Below are 17,589 nucleotides of genomic sequence, written 5' to 3' on the forward strand. Positions count from 1 at the left end.
TGTGTGAACATTGTGCACTCACCTCTGCACGTGTGTGCACGTGTGAGCATGTGTGCACTCACCTCTGCACATGTGTGCACGTGTGTGAGCATGTGTGTGTGTACACACACACCTCGGTCATGTGGCCGTGCACGTGTGCATGCGTGTCCCCTTGTTGTGACTTCGCAGACCAGGATGTGGCAGGTGTTGGTGGAGGGTTTGTTGACTGAAACGGAAGCAGTCGTTTTACATTCGCTCTCAGGAGCCGGCATGTCTCCCCGTGGAGAAAGATTTGGTCGTCCGCTTACTGTTCCAGGTTCTCCGGAACTCGAGTTCCCTGACCCTTGTGGTCTGAACGTGTCTGTCGTAAATGGTTTGGAAACCGCACTGCAGTTTCTCTCCAAGAGGGTGAACTGCCTCAGTTGGCGTCACTGAGTGTCATGTGTCGTCCGTGGAGCTAGGGTGTCACTGAGGGGCTTCCCTGGGCCTCATCTGGGACCCCGAGAACCAGGAAGGTGCTTCTGCAAAGTGTGGCTTCCCGAGTGAGGTTTGCTTTCCTGCGACCGTTCTGGAAGAATCCAGGCAGGTGTTGGTGGTGTCAACACCCATAAACAGGACCTTGGTTCACAGGATGAGGAGGGGTGCAGGACTAGCCTTCTCACGGCCTGGTGGTTCACACTCATTCTTAGACCAGCCTGCGAGGAAACAGGAAGAGCAGAAAAGAGAAAGAAAACAAAGCAGGATGCAGGCATCCGGCCCGGACCCAAGGGTTTACTGACCCGCTGGCTCGAAAGGGCTTGAGGAAACGGTCAGCCTCCTCCTTCATCCTCAGAAATTAATCCTTCACTCAAAACTGTTAAAGATTTAGTTGAAGGAGGAAGAAAAACCATTGGACTTTCGTGTCCATTTCTCCCCTTAGAACATGTGTGAAATTAAGCAGAGAATCAAGGCGTCCTGGGCCGGGAGGGGTCCGGCCATTGAATCCAGCTGCAAAAATCAACCCCTGGCTGCAATTCAAGGTGATGTCAAGACACCAGCAGTCTCCATTTGGCTTGGCCCTGAATGTTATTTCGAGGCGGTTTGCGGTCCTCACGTCCTTAGACCTTTCGCTGCTGCTATGGATAGAATCTGCGTGTTCCTTCTCTCAGGCTGTCGGCGGGGTGCCCAGAGGCGTCCAGGGCCACCCTCCCCCCGGCCCTGACAGCGTGTTTCATCCTCGCAGGTCCCGGATCCTCCGAGCCCAGGATCGAGGTGGACGCAGCAGCATGGACCAGCCGGGCCCGCCGGCTCCCGCCCGGGAAGGTAACAGGTTGCAGGCCGGTGGCGGGGCAGGTGAGTTGGGGCTGTTTCCCAGGCTCCATGCTCTGGGCATCACTAACCCGTGGCCTCTGGGGTGGGGCCTGGGCTAGGAGCTCCTGGGGAGGAGGAGGGTCTACCCAGACCCTAGGGGCAGAGGCCTGGGGGTCCTGGCCGAGCCCCACCACCCGTCCCTGCAGTGGGTCTCCTGTGTTTACTTTCACCCGACCCATCAGAACCCCCTGGAGGTGGTAAGGGGTGTGACGGCCCATTTCAGAGACAAGATTTAGGCCGAACTCTGCGGCCACTGGGCACCTGCCAGCGGAGCTTAAGACAGCCTCCTTTTTGGCTCCCTCCAGGTCTGCCAGGGGTTCTGGGGCCTGTTTCTGGGCTGCAGTTTGATCTGAGTGTGAGTGGCTGGCCTTTGGGGTCTTCCAGGCTAGACCCGACTTTGATTGTTGGAACTGAAAGCGAGACAGACCAACACCGCTCACCACTTTTCATCCCCGTCAAGGAGGTGATGCCCAGACGATGCTGGGCAGCGTGGCCTCTCGGGGACAGGCCTGGGGTCCCCACGGCCCCCTGTGCACTGGGCCGTCTCCTGGTGCTGGCCGCACGCTCCCGAGCGTGGCCCGGACAGTGGGCTCCCTCCTACCCTCTGACTGCCCTCCCGCTCCTTCCTTCCTGGCCTTTCACTGAAACCAGCCATCGCTGTCTTCTGTGCCGTTTCGCTGTTTCTAAGGGACACCAGCATCCTCGGCACCCATGCAGGATAGGGAGCTGCTGGGCTCCGAGGTGCTCAGGGGGCATCGGCTGTTGGGGGCATCAGAATACAAAAGGCAGGCCCAGAAGCACCTGCACCTGGTTTTTAGGACTGTGGGTGACGTGCGTGCTGCTCAAACCTGGTGGCAGGTGCGTCGTCCTTCCAGGACACAGGGTCTGCTTTCCGCAGAGGAGGCCACGCCTGCCTGCCCTGCTCTCGGCAAACGCCCGGTGTTGGCCGGTGCCCACCCCCCAGGGACTCAGCCTCCCAGTCATGCCCCAAGTTCTGCAGAAACGCCCGTCCACCTTCACCCCCAGAGGCACCTCTGCACTTGGTCCCGGGAGGAGAGGGCCTGGCCCAGCAGCACCGCGTCCTGGCAGGCGGGCCTGCAAGCCTGGGACAGGCCTCGGCCCAGGGCACACGGCCAGACGCCCGGGCACCACGAGGTGGCAGCCAGGCCTGTGCGGGGACTCAGCTGGCAGGAGGCCGCGTCCGAGGTCCAGCCGCAGGGATGAGATGCTTAGGCCTGTCTGCCGAGAGGGCAGCTTACATGTTCTGCCTGCGGGAAAAGCAAAGAGAGAAGACGGTACCTGTGTGGGTTGGAGGCTAACTAGCTGATTGCGGAGATGATTTCACAGAGTACAGGTGGATCAAATCATCCAGTCTGCGCCGTAAATACACAGTTTTTATTTGTCATTCATACCTCAATAAAGACGGAAGAGGACAGGCGCAGAGAGCGAAGAGTCCCTCGGGGGGCTGGAGGGGCGCTAAGGGCTGAGCAGAGTTCACCGCCTTTCCCACGAGCACCCTCCGTCCTCTCCCCGCGGTGGGCCATTTCCCACCCTACCCCTTGCTGCTCCAGCACCAGGTGCTCCCGGGCCCTGCTTGCCTGCTGTCTTCACGGTCGCGATCGAGTCTCACCGGCGAGGCCTGTCGCTCCTGGGGTGCAGCCGGTCCTGCCAGGCTGTTCACGGGTGACTCCCCCCGACCCTGTCCCCAGGCAGGGCCCCTCTTAGCTGGGAGATGACTCGCAGCTGGGAGGAGGTGGGACCTTCTACGTGGACCTTCTACGTGGACCACCTTCTACATGGGCCGCCTGGGAGGTTTCCTCTGGGGAGCCTGGGGAGGTCCCACCGACGTGGGGTGTTGAGGATGCTGGGAGAGGACCAGCTCCATCATCTCCCCGGGCCAGTGGCTGTTTCCTGGCTGACAGCCCAGGGCTAAGACCACGATTTAAACATGTTAGTACCATGCCTTAAACATGATTATACTCTGATACAAGATTTTCTGGGTAGTTAACACTTGTGACGATTAGCAATGGGGATAACAGCCTGGCGTCGTTTTTGATGATTCAGTGATGCTTTAGGTATAATTTCCCCCATTGTGAAAATGAAACTGTCCTCTTAAAAATTCCCTTGAGGGACTTCTCCAGTGGTGCAGTAGATAAGAATCCACCTGCCAATACAGGGGACACGAGTTGGAGCCCTGGTCCAGGAAAATCCCACATGCCGTGGAACAACTAAGCCCGTGCGCCACAACTACTGAGCCTGCGCTCTAGAGCCCGTGAGCCACAACTACTGAACCCGCGTGCCGCAGCTACTGAAGCCCGCATGCCTAGAGCCTGTGCTCCACAACAAGATAAGCCACCGTGTGGAGAAGCCCGAGCACAGCAGCAAAGAGTAGCCCCCGCTCGCCGCAACTAGAGAAAGTCCGTACACAGCAACAAAGACCCAATGCAGCCAAAAATATATAAAATAAAATCTTTTTTAAAAAATTCCCTTGAACATGACAAAGGGGCTGGAAATCACCCAGGTCCGTTCTCCCCAGCATCACTGGGACACTTGTGTTTTCATCCGTTCTGTCTTTTCCCTCATATTTCTTTTCTGCATAATTGCAGCCATTGAATTTACATTTTTAAGATTGTTGAGTATACATTTTTGTGTCATACTTGAAACTTTACAAGTATTTTCCATGTCACCACATAGCTTTCACAGCTGTCATTCTCAGTGGCTGCATAGTACCCTGTGCACAGTGTCATACGTGTTCAGGTGAGGTAACTCTATCCATGTCCATCGTTACCTGTCCTCAGGCACCTGTGCCTTTTCCAGAAGCTTCCTTGACGACAAGTCAAATCGTCCGGGTAAAGCAGGATTTGGGAGGAAGTGGGGTGCGGCGGAGAAACCTGCGGCTTCGAGGGCTTTGCACATGGCTGCTCGGGTTTGAGCGTGGTCCCTGAGGTGTGCAAGCGGATGACCAGGGGCATGTGTGCATCTCTCCAGGCCTCAGTTTCCTTCTCCTTTGGGATAACAGAGCTGGAGCAGCCCCGCCCTCAGGAGGTAACATCCGCAAAGCTCTTAGAGGCGGGGCCCCTGGAGGCCCTTGGAGAGTCAAGTTAGAAGATGCTCCGGGATGTAAACACTGTATTACAAGATGGTCCAGTATGTCTCAGGATGCAGAACTCAACACTTTGATGATGGTAAAGTCACTACCAGCTAAAGCTTTTCTATAATTAATAGCAAAACAAAAAAAAAGTGAGTCGTGGTGGGGAAAGGAAGTCAGCAATGTCACCATGTTCCTGCTGTTTCGGGACAGTCCTCACCAGGTGCCCAGTGACAGTGACAAGCTCGGGCAGAAGTGAAGGACAGCGGGTGGTGTGCCAGCGGGTGACGGGGGCGGCATTGTTCCGCGACCCTGCTGCTCTGGGACCTGGTCCCAGCTGTGACACGCAGAGCCTAGGGGCAGCAGAGGACGGCTGTGAATAGCCCCTTGTTGGTGGGGCTGTTCGCAGCCTGGTGCTTCTTAAAGCTCGCCTTCATAACAGTAAAAGGAATTAAGAAACAAATACCCTTCATTTGAAATAAAGAGAAACATATCTCGGGTTAAGCTTGCATATTATAATCAGCTATGGTCTTACAAGCCCCAGGAACAATATGCCTAGCTCCGGATCTCTGAATTTACAAATACTCTTTTATTTTTTTTCCCTTAATGTGTTAATTTGTGGTGCATCTTTAAAAGGTGTTCTTGGGTTTTCAGCTGTCCTGGAGGGTTGTCTGCTCACAGAGGAGGGGTGACCCCTGCGGCCAGCGCTCTCCCGCTGGGAGTGCCAGGGACCCCAGCCAGTCCATCCTGATGCCCGGGGCTCCTGGTCAGTTGTGTGGACTGTGTGTGGCCTTTGGTCCTAACTTCTGCCAGGAGTTGCGAGCTGCCGGGCTGGGCTGGGACTGACGGATTTCCCCTCCCCACCGCTTTCCCTGCAGCTGCCTGCCTTTTTCTTTCCTTCTTTTTTTGCTAAATCATTAGGTACTCAGTTTATTCACTGAAATAAACCGGTGAACACATATTAGAGCAAAACATCTCTTCAACAGAAAAATAAAATTTTCCAGAACATTTTCTAAATACACTTGTCATCATTTCCTTAAATTCATGTTTGCCAAAGGCATGTGACAGGGAAATAATACCAGTCAAATACCCTGACAAAAGTGATGGGGAAAAAATAGCTTATGTTTTGACTTAGTAACAACAAATCACGCCGGGCAGGGTTGAGATTCTTGAGAGCTCGGACTCCAAACTACACGCTGGGGTTTCCTCTTGTCAAACCTCTTGTTTGAGATTGTATCGCACAACTGCCGGACTTCGAGAATTAGATAAAATACACCTACAAGTGAATTTATGAAGATTGTTAGAAAAAAGCTTTACAGTATCTCGCACTAAATAGGTTCTAAAATATCTGGAGGGGACGGAATGAAACACGAGCCATGAGACCCGAGACACAGGCTCTCCCGTGACCACCTTCACCCATTTCTTTTTAGAACAAATTATTCGTAAGTGTAATTTATTTAGTATTTATATACATAATGTACAGAAAACTCAGGTAGACACAGAGGATTTTAATGCCATTTCACATCTTAATTCCAGCGTATGCATTTTTTTTTCCTGAAAAAGATTTTTAAAGAAAGTCACCCCCTAGTGATTTGAGATTATGGCAGGTACAATGTTCTGATCCTTTAAATTCAACTGACTTTTTTTTTTCTTTTAAAAGTCTGCATGAGGGATCTTATTGTTTGTCATGTAAAAGCCCTTATATCAGCAAATTCTTGCATCCCCTCTCACTTTCCCTCAAAGAGAGCAGTGTTGGAAAGAATTCTCATGACCAAGGTGACACGGGTAGCCCACAGCTGTGGATTTTAACCGTGAGGATGGTACACCGCCCGCCGGGATGAACAGAAGGGGTGAAATCATTATACTGATCGCGTAGGAACTGCTGAATTACACGTTGCTCCTCGCCTGGTGGTTTATTTAATGTTATTCCAAGTTGATTTTTACTAATGGGGTTCTAAGTCCAAGGTGTAAAATGTGGGAAGTGCTTTTTCTCTTCCTTTCTGTCTCTCCTGCTTTTTTCTTTCCAGACTGTGAGTTGTGGTTCCTTTTGAGAGGAAACCCAGATCGCTGCCCCAAAGCCTGATGGCACGAAACTCTTCCCAGTAGAAAGGGAGTGGGCCAGGGCTTCCCTGGTGGCGCAGTGGTTGACAGTCCGCCTGCCGATGCAGGGGACGCGGGTTCGTGCCCCGGTCCGGGAAGATCCCACATGCCGCGGAGCGGCTGGGCCCGTGAGCCATGGCCGCTGAGCCTGTGCGTCCGGAGCCTGTGCTCCGCAATGGGAGAGGCCACAGCAGTGAGAGGCCCGCGTACCACACACACACACACACACACAAAAGAAAGGCGGTGGGCCAGCCCGGTGGAGGATGGGGGGAGGGCGTGTCCTGGCGCCGCCAGCACCTCTGGGTGCCCATCTGGGTGCTTATCGCTGGCTGACTTTGGCTGCTGTGTGTTTAGGAGCGTGGAAGCTGTTTTCCCGGTAACAAATGCTAACACTGTGGTTTACGTTACCTTAAACTTCAGAGAATGAAGCTAAGTACGACACTAACAACAATGAGGAAGAGGAGGGGGAACAGCTGGATCTCGACGGCGTAGATGAGGCTCCAGAAGCAGACAGACGGGCTCCGGGCGCCCCCGAGGCCGGGGACACGGGAGCAGACAGCCCCGCCGCCAACACCACTGTCCCCGCCACCAACACCGCGGCCGGATCAGGTGCGTCTTTGGGCCACCCAGCGACCAGCCGGCCCACCTGCGGGTTGGAACGTCCTGGGGAAGGTGGGGTCTGGGAGCCCGAGATGTGTGATGTTTCTGTGATACGATGTGAGCTGAAATGACTCAAGTATGGCTGAGATTCTCTTATTTGTTTTCTATTTTCCATGATTTTCAGTCTTGTCTACCTACCTTTCTATTTATATTTCGGAGGACACAGATATTGTTATTTTCAATAAAAATGGCCTCACCAGTTTGTCACTGTGTTGCATAAAACATTTTTTCAAAATAATGCCATTTGAGATGAAATGTAGAGGTTTAATTGATATTTTAAAATTTGGGGGTGGAGTTGGTGACTTTCATTCACTCACCGATGGTCTGGTTGGGACCGTCACCACCTGTCCACGTGGTTAGTGACCTCCCACTTCTGGCAGCTTGTCACCCATTTGCCTCATTGGAGGAGACTCCCTGGGCTCAGCCAGGCTGCGTGCCCCGCCCCCAAGGTTGCGCTGACCCCACCGATGCCCCAAAGGACAGTGCTTCCAGGCCTGGGGGTCACCTGGGGGCCCCCAGCCCAGCAGGGCGTGTCGGCCGTGCCCTTGACGGCCGGGTGTCTGCCACGGTCTCCTCTCACCCTCAGGACACGAAAATGGGACGGGAGCGGACACAGACGCCCTGGCGGAACCACTGAGACCCGGGGGCCCGACGAGAGTCAACCCCTACTCCGTCATCGACATCACACCCCTCCATGAGGACCAGCCGCCGCCTCCGGACCCGGAGGCCGAGGGGGAGGGCGGGGGCCTGCACGTGCCCAGCGGGTACTCGGTGCCTGTGCCCTGCGGCTACGCCGTGCCCTCCGGCCTGCCCCTGCTGCTGCCCGCCTACTCCAGCCCTGTCCTCACCCCCGCGGGCCCCGCAGGTAGCGCTGCCGCACCTGTGCCTCACCTCGCGGGGCGGGGTGGGGGGTGGGGGGGGAGGGCAGAAGGCGCTCTCCGTCTCTCAGGGCAGACTGCACACCTGGGGCATGTGTGTGCATGTGCGTGCGTGTGTAGCAGGCACACTGAGGACCCGGGAGAGGAGCAGGAGTCGGGAGAATCAGGAGGTTCCTCGGGAAGCCGGGCAGGTGCAGGGAGCCTGTCCCCGCACCTGTGATATCGGCTGTCGGGGGCCGCGGTGCTGAGGGGGCCCAGCTCCGTGACCGGGGTTTTGGTTCAGTGAGTCACGGCTTTCACCTCCACTTAGCGGGAAGGAGCAGGTGTGTAGCTTCGAGGACGTGGTTTAAGCATCCGCCTCCGTCATCTGCACAGATGACCCTTGGCTGCGTTGCTTCAGCATCAGCTGCTTATTCAGGGCTTGAGTTTTTAGGTTTAAAGGGAGAGTGTGTGTCTCCCCGAAAGTCACATGTTGAAACCTAACAAACACCCAAGGTGACGGTGTCAGGAGTGATGAGGTCATGAGGATGGACCCCCATGCATAGGTTCAGGGCCCTGATAAAGGACCCCGGAGAGCCCCCAGCCCTTCCTCCAAGTGAGGACACAGAGAGATGGTCTATGAACCAGGAAGGGACCTCACCAGACACCGCACCTGCCGGCGCCTTGACCTTGCTCGTCCAGCCTCCAGGCTGTTGTCCATAAGCTGTGCAGACGGTGGTGCTTTGTGGGAGCAGCCGGGGCCCGAGTGTGCGGCTCACTGTTGTCCCGGCCGAAGCCCGTGGGCAGTTGCCACTCCCTCCTCCCCTCCCACCCTCCGCACATCCAGGTCAGGAGGGCAGCTGAAGACACGAACCATCCCTCCTCTGGAGAAGGGTAGTCGGTTCTGGACAACAGCCTGGAGGCTGGACGTGCAAGGTCAAGGCGCCGGCAGGTGCGGTGTCTGGAGAGGTCCCTTCCTGGTTCATAGACCGTCTTCTCTCTGTGTCCTCCCTTGGAGGAAGGGCTGGGGGCTCTCTGGGGTCCTTTATCAGGGCCCTGAACCTATGAGCCCAGTAAAGGCACCTTGGCTGAGTTTTCCCTTCTCTCACCTGCTCTGCTTCCGTGTTCTGTGCTGGGACGCACCGTGAGGACTGTCCCAGTTGTGGACGTCCTGCTGGGCAGGAGTAGCCCCGAGGACACTGGTGTCACAGAAGCATGATCAGGACATATTTGTGTGAAACTTCAGTAAGAGGGTTCTTTCCTTCCCAGTTAAGACAATTGAGGGAAACAGGGAGTTTGGTTGTCAGGTACCACCAACGTCAGTACTTCTTCCTTGGGAATCTTTTGAGCTTGTCATGTAGACACATTTTCAAGTAAATCACAATTGCAAATTCCCATGAAAACTTAAGAAACAGGAGAGAATTATGGTGTTTCTCTAGCTTGGTTTCTTTGGGCACCGTTTTATTTCAGGTAGTTTCATAAGACCTTTGGGTGTCACTCTTCATCATAATCCTATTTTGAATACGTTTGATCTAAAAACTGAAAATCTTAAATCTATCAGTTGATCATCTTCACAATAAGGTAAACCTCTCATTGATAAGAAAGGAAAATACGAAACCATTTTGAGGATAAAAAACAACTTCCTCAACATTTCTTTCGGGCATAAAACAATGTGAACTTTTTCTCTTTCCTGGCAGAGACACAGGAAGGAACAGAAGACAGCCAGTTGAATTCCTTGAGTTCTGAGGATCCGACCAACAGGTATCTTTACTAATTTTCCACGGATGTTCTGGGTCCCAGACCTTTTCCTGAAATGTCGTGTGCAGTGATTCCAAGGCTCTCACTGCCCAGGCCCCTCCCCCACCCCGTGGTCTTTCTGCCCTCTCGCCCAGGGACCCCAGATCGGGTCTTCCTGAACACTAGGACTCTTTAAGACGTTAACATTATGCTTTGCAGAAAAAGAGAAAACTGCGGGTCCACAGCCACAGAGAGCTGGATGACGCGCCACTCCCGTCTCCCTGCCAGAGACGTTCAGAGTACTTAACCTTGTAAAGGTTCTCAGAATCCCGAGGGGGAGAAAGGATCTTTAACTTTGTCTAACCCAGCTTTCATCTAAAATTCTTGAAACTGACTTGATTATAAGCCTTTCTTTCATGCCACTTGCCTTCACAAATGCTGTTGCATCTGCTCGAAATTCCCAGGAAAATCCCCTCCCCTAGGCAAACTCCTACTCACCCTTCAAAACCCAGCTTAAATGTCTCATTTCATGAAATTGTCCTCCTCTGCGCTTCCAGAGCTGTGTGCACACACCTGCATTCTAATTGATGGCTTTGTGCTCTCACTGTTATTTCTGTGTCCCTTTCTGCTACTAGATTGAATTCTTCAAAGACAAAGACCAGGTTTTACCAAGTCTTAGAGCACCTACCACCTAGCATGGGAACATGCTTGGTGCATGGTAGGTGTGTTTATTTTTTTGTTTTTAAACGGCTCTATCGAGATATAATTCCCATACCATAGTACATTTCACTTATTTAAAGTGGACCATTCTGTGGTTTTTGGTATATTGCATTATTTTTAAATTGTGGCAAAAATATATACTATAAAATTTGCCATTTTAACCATTTTAAAGTTTAAAATCTGGTGGCATTAAATACATTTACATTGTTGTGCAACCATCACCACTATCTACTTTTGAAACTCTTTCATCATCTCGAACAGAAACCCTACCCACAATCCCCCCTCTTCCCAGCTCCTGTAACCTTTATTCTGCATTCCGTCTCCATGAATTTGCCTACTCTAGGTAACTCATATAATTGGAATTGTACAGTATTTGTCCTTTTGTGTCTGGTTCATTTCACTCGGCACCATGTTTTCCCGGTTCATCCGTATTGCCGTGTGTGTTGGAATTTCCTTCCTGTTTAAGGCTCAGTAATATTCCATTGTGTGTATATACCACATTTTGTTTATCTTCCCATCTACTGATGGACACTTGGTCATTTCCACCTTTTGGCTACTGTAAATAACGCTGCTGTGAACGTTGGCGTACAGGTATCTATTCAGGTCCCCGCTCTCAATTCCTTTGGGTACATACCTAGGAGTGGAATTGCTGGATCACACAGTAATCCTATGTTTAACTTTCTGAGGAACAGCCAAACTTTTTTCCATCACAGCTTGCACCATTTTACATTCCCACCAGCTGTGTGTGAGGGCTCCAATTTTTCTAAGCTTACTAAACGTATTTCCTGCTTTTTAAAATCATCGCCATCCTGGTGAGTGTGAAGTGGTACCTCGTGGTGGTTTTGATTTGTGTTTCCTTGATGACTAATGATGTTGAGCATCTTTTCTGTGCTTATTGGCCATTTGCATGTCTTCTTTGGAGAAATGTTATTCAAGTCCTTTTGCCCATTTTTGAATTGGGTTTGTTGTTGGGTTGTAGGTATTTTTTTATATAGTCTCAATATTAACCCCCTATCAGATAAGTGATTCATGAATTTTCTTCCTTTCTGTGGGTTGTCTTTTCATTCTCTTGGTAGTGTCCTTTGGGACACAAAAGTTTTTAATTTTGTTGAAGCCCAGTTTATCTATTTTTTCATATTATTGCCTGTGTTTTTGTTGTCCTGTCCAATAAATCATTGGCAAAACCAATGTCCTGAAGCTTTTTCGTCGTTTACTTCTGAGAGTTTTATAATTGTAGCTCTTAAGCCTGGAGGGTATGTTCTGTAGAGGTCTGGTGGGTCCAGTTGGTCGGTAGTGCTGTTTACATCCTCTGTTTCCTTATTGATCTCCTGCCTGGTTTTTCTATCCAATATTGAAAGTGCTGTACTGAAGTCTGCCCTGTTGCTGGAGCTGAGAGGCCCAAGTCTCACTTGGGTGTGTCCGTACAACCCAGCATCGTTTGGGGCACATAGTGGACCCTCTTCAAGATCTGAGAAACAGGAGGATGAGTCAGGCCTCTTGGGACAGGGACTGCATTTCTTCATGTCCTGTTGCACTGGATGCTGTGCTAGACATGTGGTGTGTGTGTGGTAGGCGTTCAAAAGCACTTATTTATACATGGTTGTGGAGGAACTCTTGAACCTGGCATATCCCGTAATGCTACCTGGGAAAGTGCCCAATTTGCATGCACAGTGACTTTTTAATCACTAGAGGGATTGTCAACATCCTGATGTTCTGGTGTGTTTTCTTTAAGTGAAGGTCCAGTCCATAAGGAGGACAGTGCCCTCGCCCGGTGGGTTGCAGATCCGGCCAATACAGCCTGGATGGAAAGTGAGTACCACGGCCGACGGGAGTCTGGAGGGCCACCCCTGAGCCCCCCTGGGACAGTGTATATTTGTCAGCCTCAGCCAATTATTCTCTTGTCCTGCGTCCATTCACCTGAAGTACTGACCAGAGCTGACTGTGTAGATGCTTCCCCAGGGCCCCGTGAAGCTGTCACTTTGTCTCCCATCAGATCATCTCTGCTCTCTGCATCCCAGCATCTCCCTCTTCCTGATTGATTCTTTCTAGTACGGATCTTGGTTTTTGTCATAAAAGTTAGAGATTTGGGGACTGAGGCATTAACAAGACATTCTTTCTTGTGATCCCCAATGAGATGATTTCTCATGGTGCCATTTTGAAGAGGGAGTGGTGGATGCTTAAGGCAGGCCACTGACCAGATGGTACAGCAGACCTTCTATTCCATGTGTGGTGTAGAAAGCAGAGCTAATTTTGTTTTTTATTATTTTTTTTAAGTGAGGCTTTTCTAATTATCCCTTTTACTATCCACTGGCTCACTAATTTCTGTATAATTATCTTATATGATTGACTTACAAGGTAGAACCATCTTACTCTCCTAATTATTAAATTCTCCCCTGGAATGTTTCATTCTGGTTTTAATCATGACATTGTCAGAACAAACAACTCAGCATAAGTAGATGCTTCTACTAAGGGGCTATTACCTCTGGATCCTTACAGGATTAAGTTGTCACCTCACTAACCTCAAGCAATTTTATTTCCCAAGTAAAATCTGACGTTCTCCCATGACTCGTTTTTATTAGTAGAACAGCTGTATTTGAAAGTAAGGTCTGTACATCAGCAGCCCCCCACGCTGTCTAATGGGGGTGCAAATACCGTGGTCACAGTCGAGAAACATTGTTCCGGGACAGCAAGCCTCTCTGACGTGGGAGCTTGAGCACAGCACGAGAAGAAGCTGGGTCCTGGGAATGTGGGGAGGGGACGGTGGCCGCACATCAGAGGAGGGCGAGGCTGTATTTATGTCATCTTGGCTTGCGTTGGTTAGTAACCAGTCACCTTCGTGGGTTCCAGGATGGAGGACCCTGTAGTTTGGTTGGCCTCCCTGTAGGGCATGGAGCTCTTACGAATACGTGCATGAACTTCAAACCCCATTGATCTCCTGGAGGACCACTGACACTCACACGGAGTATCTGCCCGGGGAGGATCCCTCCTTTTTTTTTTTTTTTTTTTTTTAAAGAAAACACCTTACAGTTTCCTAGGATGCTAACGTTTCACGTAATGCAGTTTGAGAGGTTTTGTCCTCAAAGCTCAGCATTTTTTTTTTTTTTTTTTTTTTTGCGGTACGCGGGCCTCTCACTGTTGTGGCCTCTCCCGTTGTGGAGCACAGGCTCCGGACGCGCAGGCTCAGCGGCCATGGCTCACGGGCCCAGCCGCTCCGCGGCATGTGGGATCTTCCTGGACTGGGGCACGAACCCGTGTCCCCTGCATCGGCCGGCGGACTCTCAACCACTGCGCCAGCAGGGAAGCCCCAAAGCTCAGCATTTTTCTACGCGCGTGTGGCCACGTTTCATCTGCAGGGGTGAAAAATGAGATGAAGCCATCGGTTGACTTTAAAGCTTCCTACCCGACAGCAGCAGTGTAGCTGTCCCTTTGTTTCTGAGACTGCATGCCACCTTTGTAATTTTTGTGTATCAGAACACATCAACTGCATAAAGTTAAAAATGTTTATAAAGAGCCGCGTAGAGACGTGTAATTTAATGCAAAATCATGGAATAAATTGGCTTGGAGACCATAAAACTCCTGTTGGATACGTTTCACAACCGCTTTGTTTAGAGATGTCCTTCCATCCCACGGAAATGTTCTGCCCTAAACACAGTGCTCATGCTTTGGTGAGGCCCCGTGAGTCATCCTTATCATCACACTAACTTCTCGAGTAGCTGTAGCATCGCAGGAGTCTGTAGCTCCGCGCAGGAAGTGCAGGATGTTCTCCCTGGGTCGGGGTCGGTTTTCAAAGTTTCCCTTCCTTTTCTTCCAGATCCGGAAGAAGCCATTTATGATGACGTGCCAAGAGAAAATTCAGACTCTGAGCCAGGTTTGATTTTTGTCTGGGGTGGAGTTTTATGAGATGCAGTTTACCGTCTTTCCCTCCGGATGTAGGCAGGCAGGCAGAAGCCTTAGGTGCACAGCTGTGTGAGTCTGTAATCACGTTCTGTAAGGTTACGGTGTCTCACCGATGCTGTGCGGTACAGTTTTGTGTGTGCACATGTTTATATCCCAGCCCTCAAGGTAGGGTAATTTTCTCAGTTACCCTAAAAAGAAGCAGGAGGAGTTACAGATGTGAAAAATATGAATGGGAAGGGAAGAAACATGGAGGCTTGAAGTGCCAGCATGCCTCTAATAAATGATATACAGGAAGTCATGCAGGAAGGAATTATTAAGAATTTTCCAGAATTACAGATGTAAGTTCCCGGATTGTAGAAATACAAATTCAAAGCAGGTTGAGCATGAATCCGCCGCGAGGCATGTACAATTCCAACTGCCGAGCACAGCCCACTGTGAATATCTTAACAGCAACAGGAGCGAGGGCGCAGTCACCCGGGAGGAACTGCAGTCTGGGAAAAACAGCAGCTTCTCGACAGGCTGGGACACAGCAGGATGTTCCCAAAATGCTGAAGAAAACTCGGTGTCTGGCCCACATCTTTACATCCAACCAAAGTCCTGTCCTTTAACAAGAGAGAAACAGGCAACCTCAGACGCAGATCGGAGAGCTTGACCGCTTGTAGACCCTAGAGGAATAGTTCAAGGGGAGGGGTACTGAACCCCATAGAAAGCAGGCAAGAGTAGTGAGCAAGCGAACTGACCCCCTCTGATCCCCCTGAGGGTGTTAGCACAAGCTTAGGGCCCCCTTTGCCCGAAAGGCGTGATGCAGAGGACCCCAAATGAAATGTCAGGAAAACACATCTGGCAGCATCTCGGCAAACGAGCCAAAGCCCATCCTAACCCTGGAGGTTTGTCTCCAGAGTTCAGGTATCTTTCAACATCGGCTGGTTCTTTAGGTGTCATTTCCCACAGAACCAGGCGAAGGACACAAACCATACGCTCATCCTGATACACGCTTAGAAGGTACTTGGTACCATGCCTTCCAGTGTTCAAAACTCCTGATAGGAGGGAACTTTCCCAGCCCAATAGAGGACATGTTCTTCAAACCGACGGCAAACTTCCTAATTAAAAGCGTGGATTCATGTATTCATCCCACAAATGCTTTGGACGCTGTCCCCAGCACTGTTAGGGCCTCAGCTAACGGAGGCCTCCTCCCGAGATTCCTACGTGACAGGAGACCCGTGCTTACCTTCGGCCCTCTTTCTACATAAACCTGCCAGGTCCTTAGAGTAAGTGTGCTCCGGGGTAGTTATTTAAGTCCCTGCTGCAAATAACGTGGAGACTAAAGGCAGGTTGCTGTAAAACCAAGTTTGAAATGCATTTTTGAGTAAATGATCCTCCCTGGTAGACCTTTCCCAGCGCAGATGGGCTGATCTGGGGTCTCAGAAACCAAACGGCAAGAAAAGGCGGGCTGGCGGTGCCCCTGCTGAAGGTGACAGCTGTTCCGTTAGACCGGTGTGTCCCCTCTGCAGGCAGTGCCTTTGGCATCGTATCTGGCGGCGTATACAGATGTGCTCTTCATTAATTCTAAGACGACTGATGTGATGAAGATATTTAAATACAGTTAACAGGTTATAGGTACTATGGGCTAGTTTTAGCACGAAAGCAAAAATTATAATTGTTTGCGGTAAGCTTCACTTGCATTCATATTGAAATATCTCTATCATCCATCTGTCTGTGATCTGTTAATCTGTCTGTATGTCTAATCTGTTTCTATTCCATACGTTTATCTAAAGAAAAATCTTCCTTTGTCAGAAGTTCTCTATGGGCAAGACGTCATTTGGTATAACTGTGGTGGCTTCTCATAGACCAGTGGTCCTCAGGACGCGGATGGGGCTGGGGGTTTATCAGAGCTTTGCCACCCCACGCCCATCAGTCCAGCGCCTTTCCGGGGCGGGGGCGCCACACCTGAGGTTCCGTTCCTCCCAGCTTTTCCGAGGTGCCAGCTCCCAGCGATGTGGTCAGATGACGAACCTGCACAAACAGAACAATAGCCAGTGAGAGTCTACGTTTTAAATTTCCTTTTGGCATTTATGCATTCAGATGAAATGATTTATGATGATGTTGAGAATGGAGACGAAGGTGGCAACAGCTCCCTGGAGTACGGGTGGAGCTCGAGCGAATTCGAGAGCTACGGGGAGCAGAGTGACTCAGAGAGCAGAAACGGGGTCCCCCGGTCCTTCCTGCGCAGCGACCACAAAAAGCAGGTACGTGTCCGGTCTGTGCGCCTGAGAGAGAGAACGTTCTCACGTGGACGTGCGGACGGGACTCTAAGATGTCATTTTCATTCACATACTATTTTAAACGGTTGTTTTTTAAGCTGTTGATAGGTACTTTGAGAAAAGCACGAGGTGTTGGCAAAAGAGAAGGCGCCCCTTATTTCACATCATAGAATCTCGGCAGGATGGGAAAATTAAATTTATATAAACTAAATCCCTCCAGAGGCCCTAAGCAAGTTCGCTATCTTGAATTACTTACGTAAATAAGCATTCCCTGGATATTTGTGTTGCGTACACATAAGGCTGTCTGTGCCCAGCCCGCTGCATGGATGGAGCCTGGCCGGGTGGGACACAGCACAGCCCTGCTGTCCTTTACGGGATGTTTTGAACCTCAGTGTTCTCGACACAAACAGGAAGATATAAAAATAGAACATGTTAAAAAAGGATGTCACAGGACGAAAGCGCCCGAGCCGCCCAGGAGCAGCCTTAAAGGGAAGGAGGGTGTGTGTGTGTGAAGCTCCCGAGATGAGGGTCCAGGGAGAAGCTCCAGGTTGCAGGAGTGGATTCCAGGGCTGGAGATTGGAGGGTGGGGACCTGAGAGAGGCTCTGCTGAGGGAAATCACCCCACTGAGGTGTCCGGTGTCCAGGGGTGACTGGCCACCCCAAATACTCTTGTCATTGGGTGTTTTGGCTATTGGTAAAAGGGTGATTCACACTGCCGTCCACGGTCACGTCAGCGCGCTCCATGTCCTTTCTGCGTGAGGTCTAGATGCAGGCTGCACGCTGGTGGATGCTGTGGCAAGTGCCTCGTCATCACAGCAGAATCGATAAGTCACGGCACGATCGATCAGTTACGCCTCCCCCTGCCTGCAGCCCCGTAACCAGGCCGCTGGGCCCCTGGACGTGGCCTCCACGTCGGTGCGGCTTACAGCGCGTAGTGTTC

The 17,589-nt window shown here is 51.2% G+C and overlaps 1 protein-coding gene across 3 annotated transcripts in view; it reads left to right on the forward strand.

The window, feature by feature from the left end:
• Positions 1-17,589, forward strand: part of ARHGEF10 (Rho guanine nucleotide exchange factor 10) — an 88,117-nt gene that overhangs the window by 13,953 nt on the left and 56,575 nt on the right. For 2 of the 3 annotated variants that reach the window (XM_082608790.1, XM_082608792.1), the window contains exons 2-8: positions 1,202-1,311; positions 6,938-7,126; positions 7,764-8,042; positions 9,732-9,795; positions 12,224-12,300; positions 14,303-14,359; positions 16,471-16,634. In XM_082608790.1, coding sequence (XP_082464916.1) covers positions 1,245-1,311; positions 6,938-7,126; positions 7,764-8,042; positions 9,732-9,795; positions 12,224-12,300; positions 14,303-14,359; positions 16,471-16,634 — 897 coding nt within the window. In that variant the 5' untranslated portion in view covers positions 1,202-1,244. The remainder of the gene's footprint in view (positions 1-1,201; positions 1,312-6,937; positions 7,127-7,763; positions 8,043-9,731; positions 9,796-12,223; positions 12,301-14,302; positions 14,360-16,470; positions 16,635-17,589) is intronic. The other variant, XM_082608791.1, reaches the window with a different exon arrangement.

Source organism: Mesoplodon mirus, assembly GCF_964341445.2.
Source record: "Mesoplodon mirus genome assembly, chromosome: 20".
In the NCBI taxonomy this organism is placed as follows: domain Eukaryota; kingdom Metazoa; phylum Chordata; class Mammalia; order Artiodactyla; family Ziphiidae; genus Mesoplodon; species Mesoplodon mirus.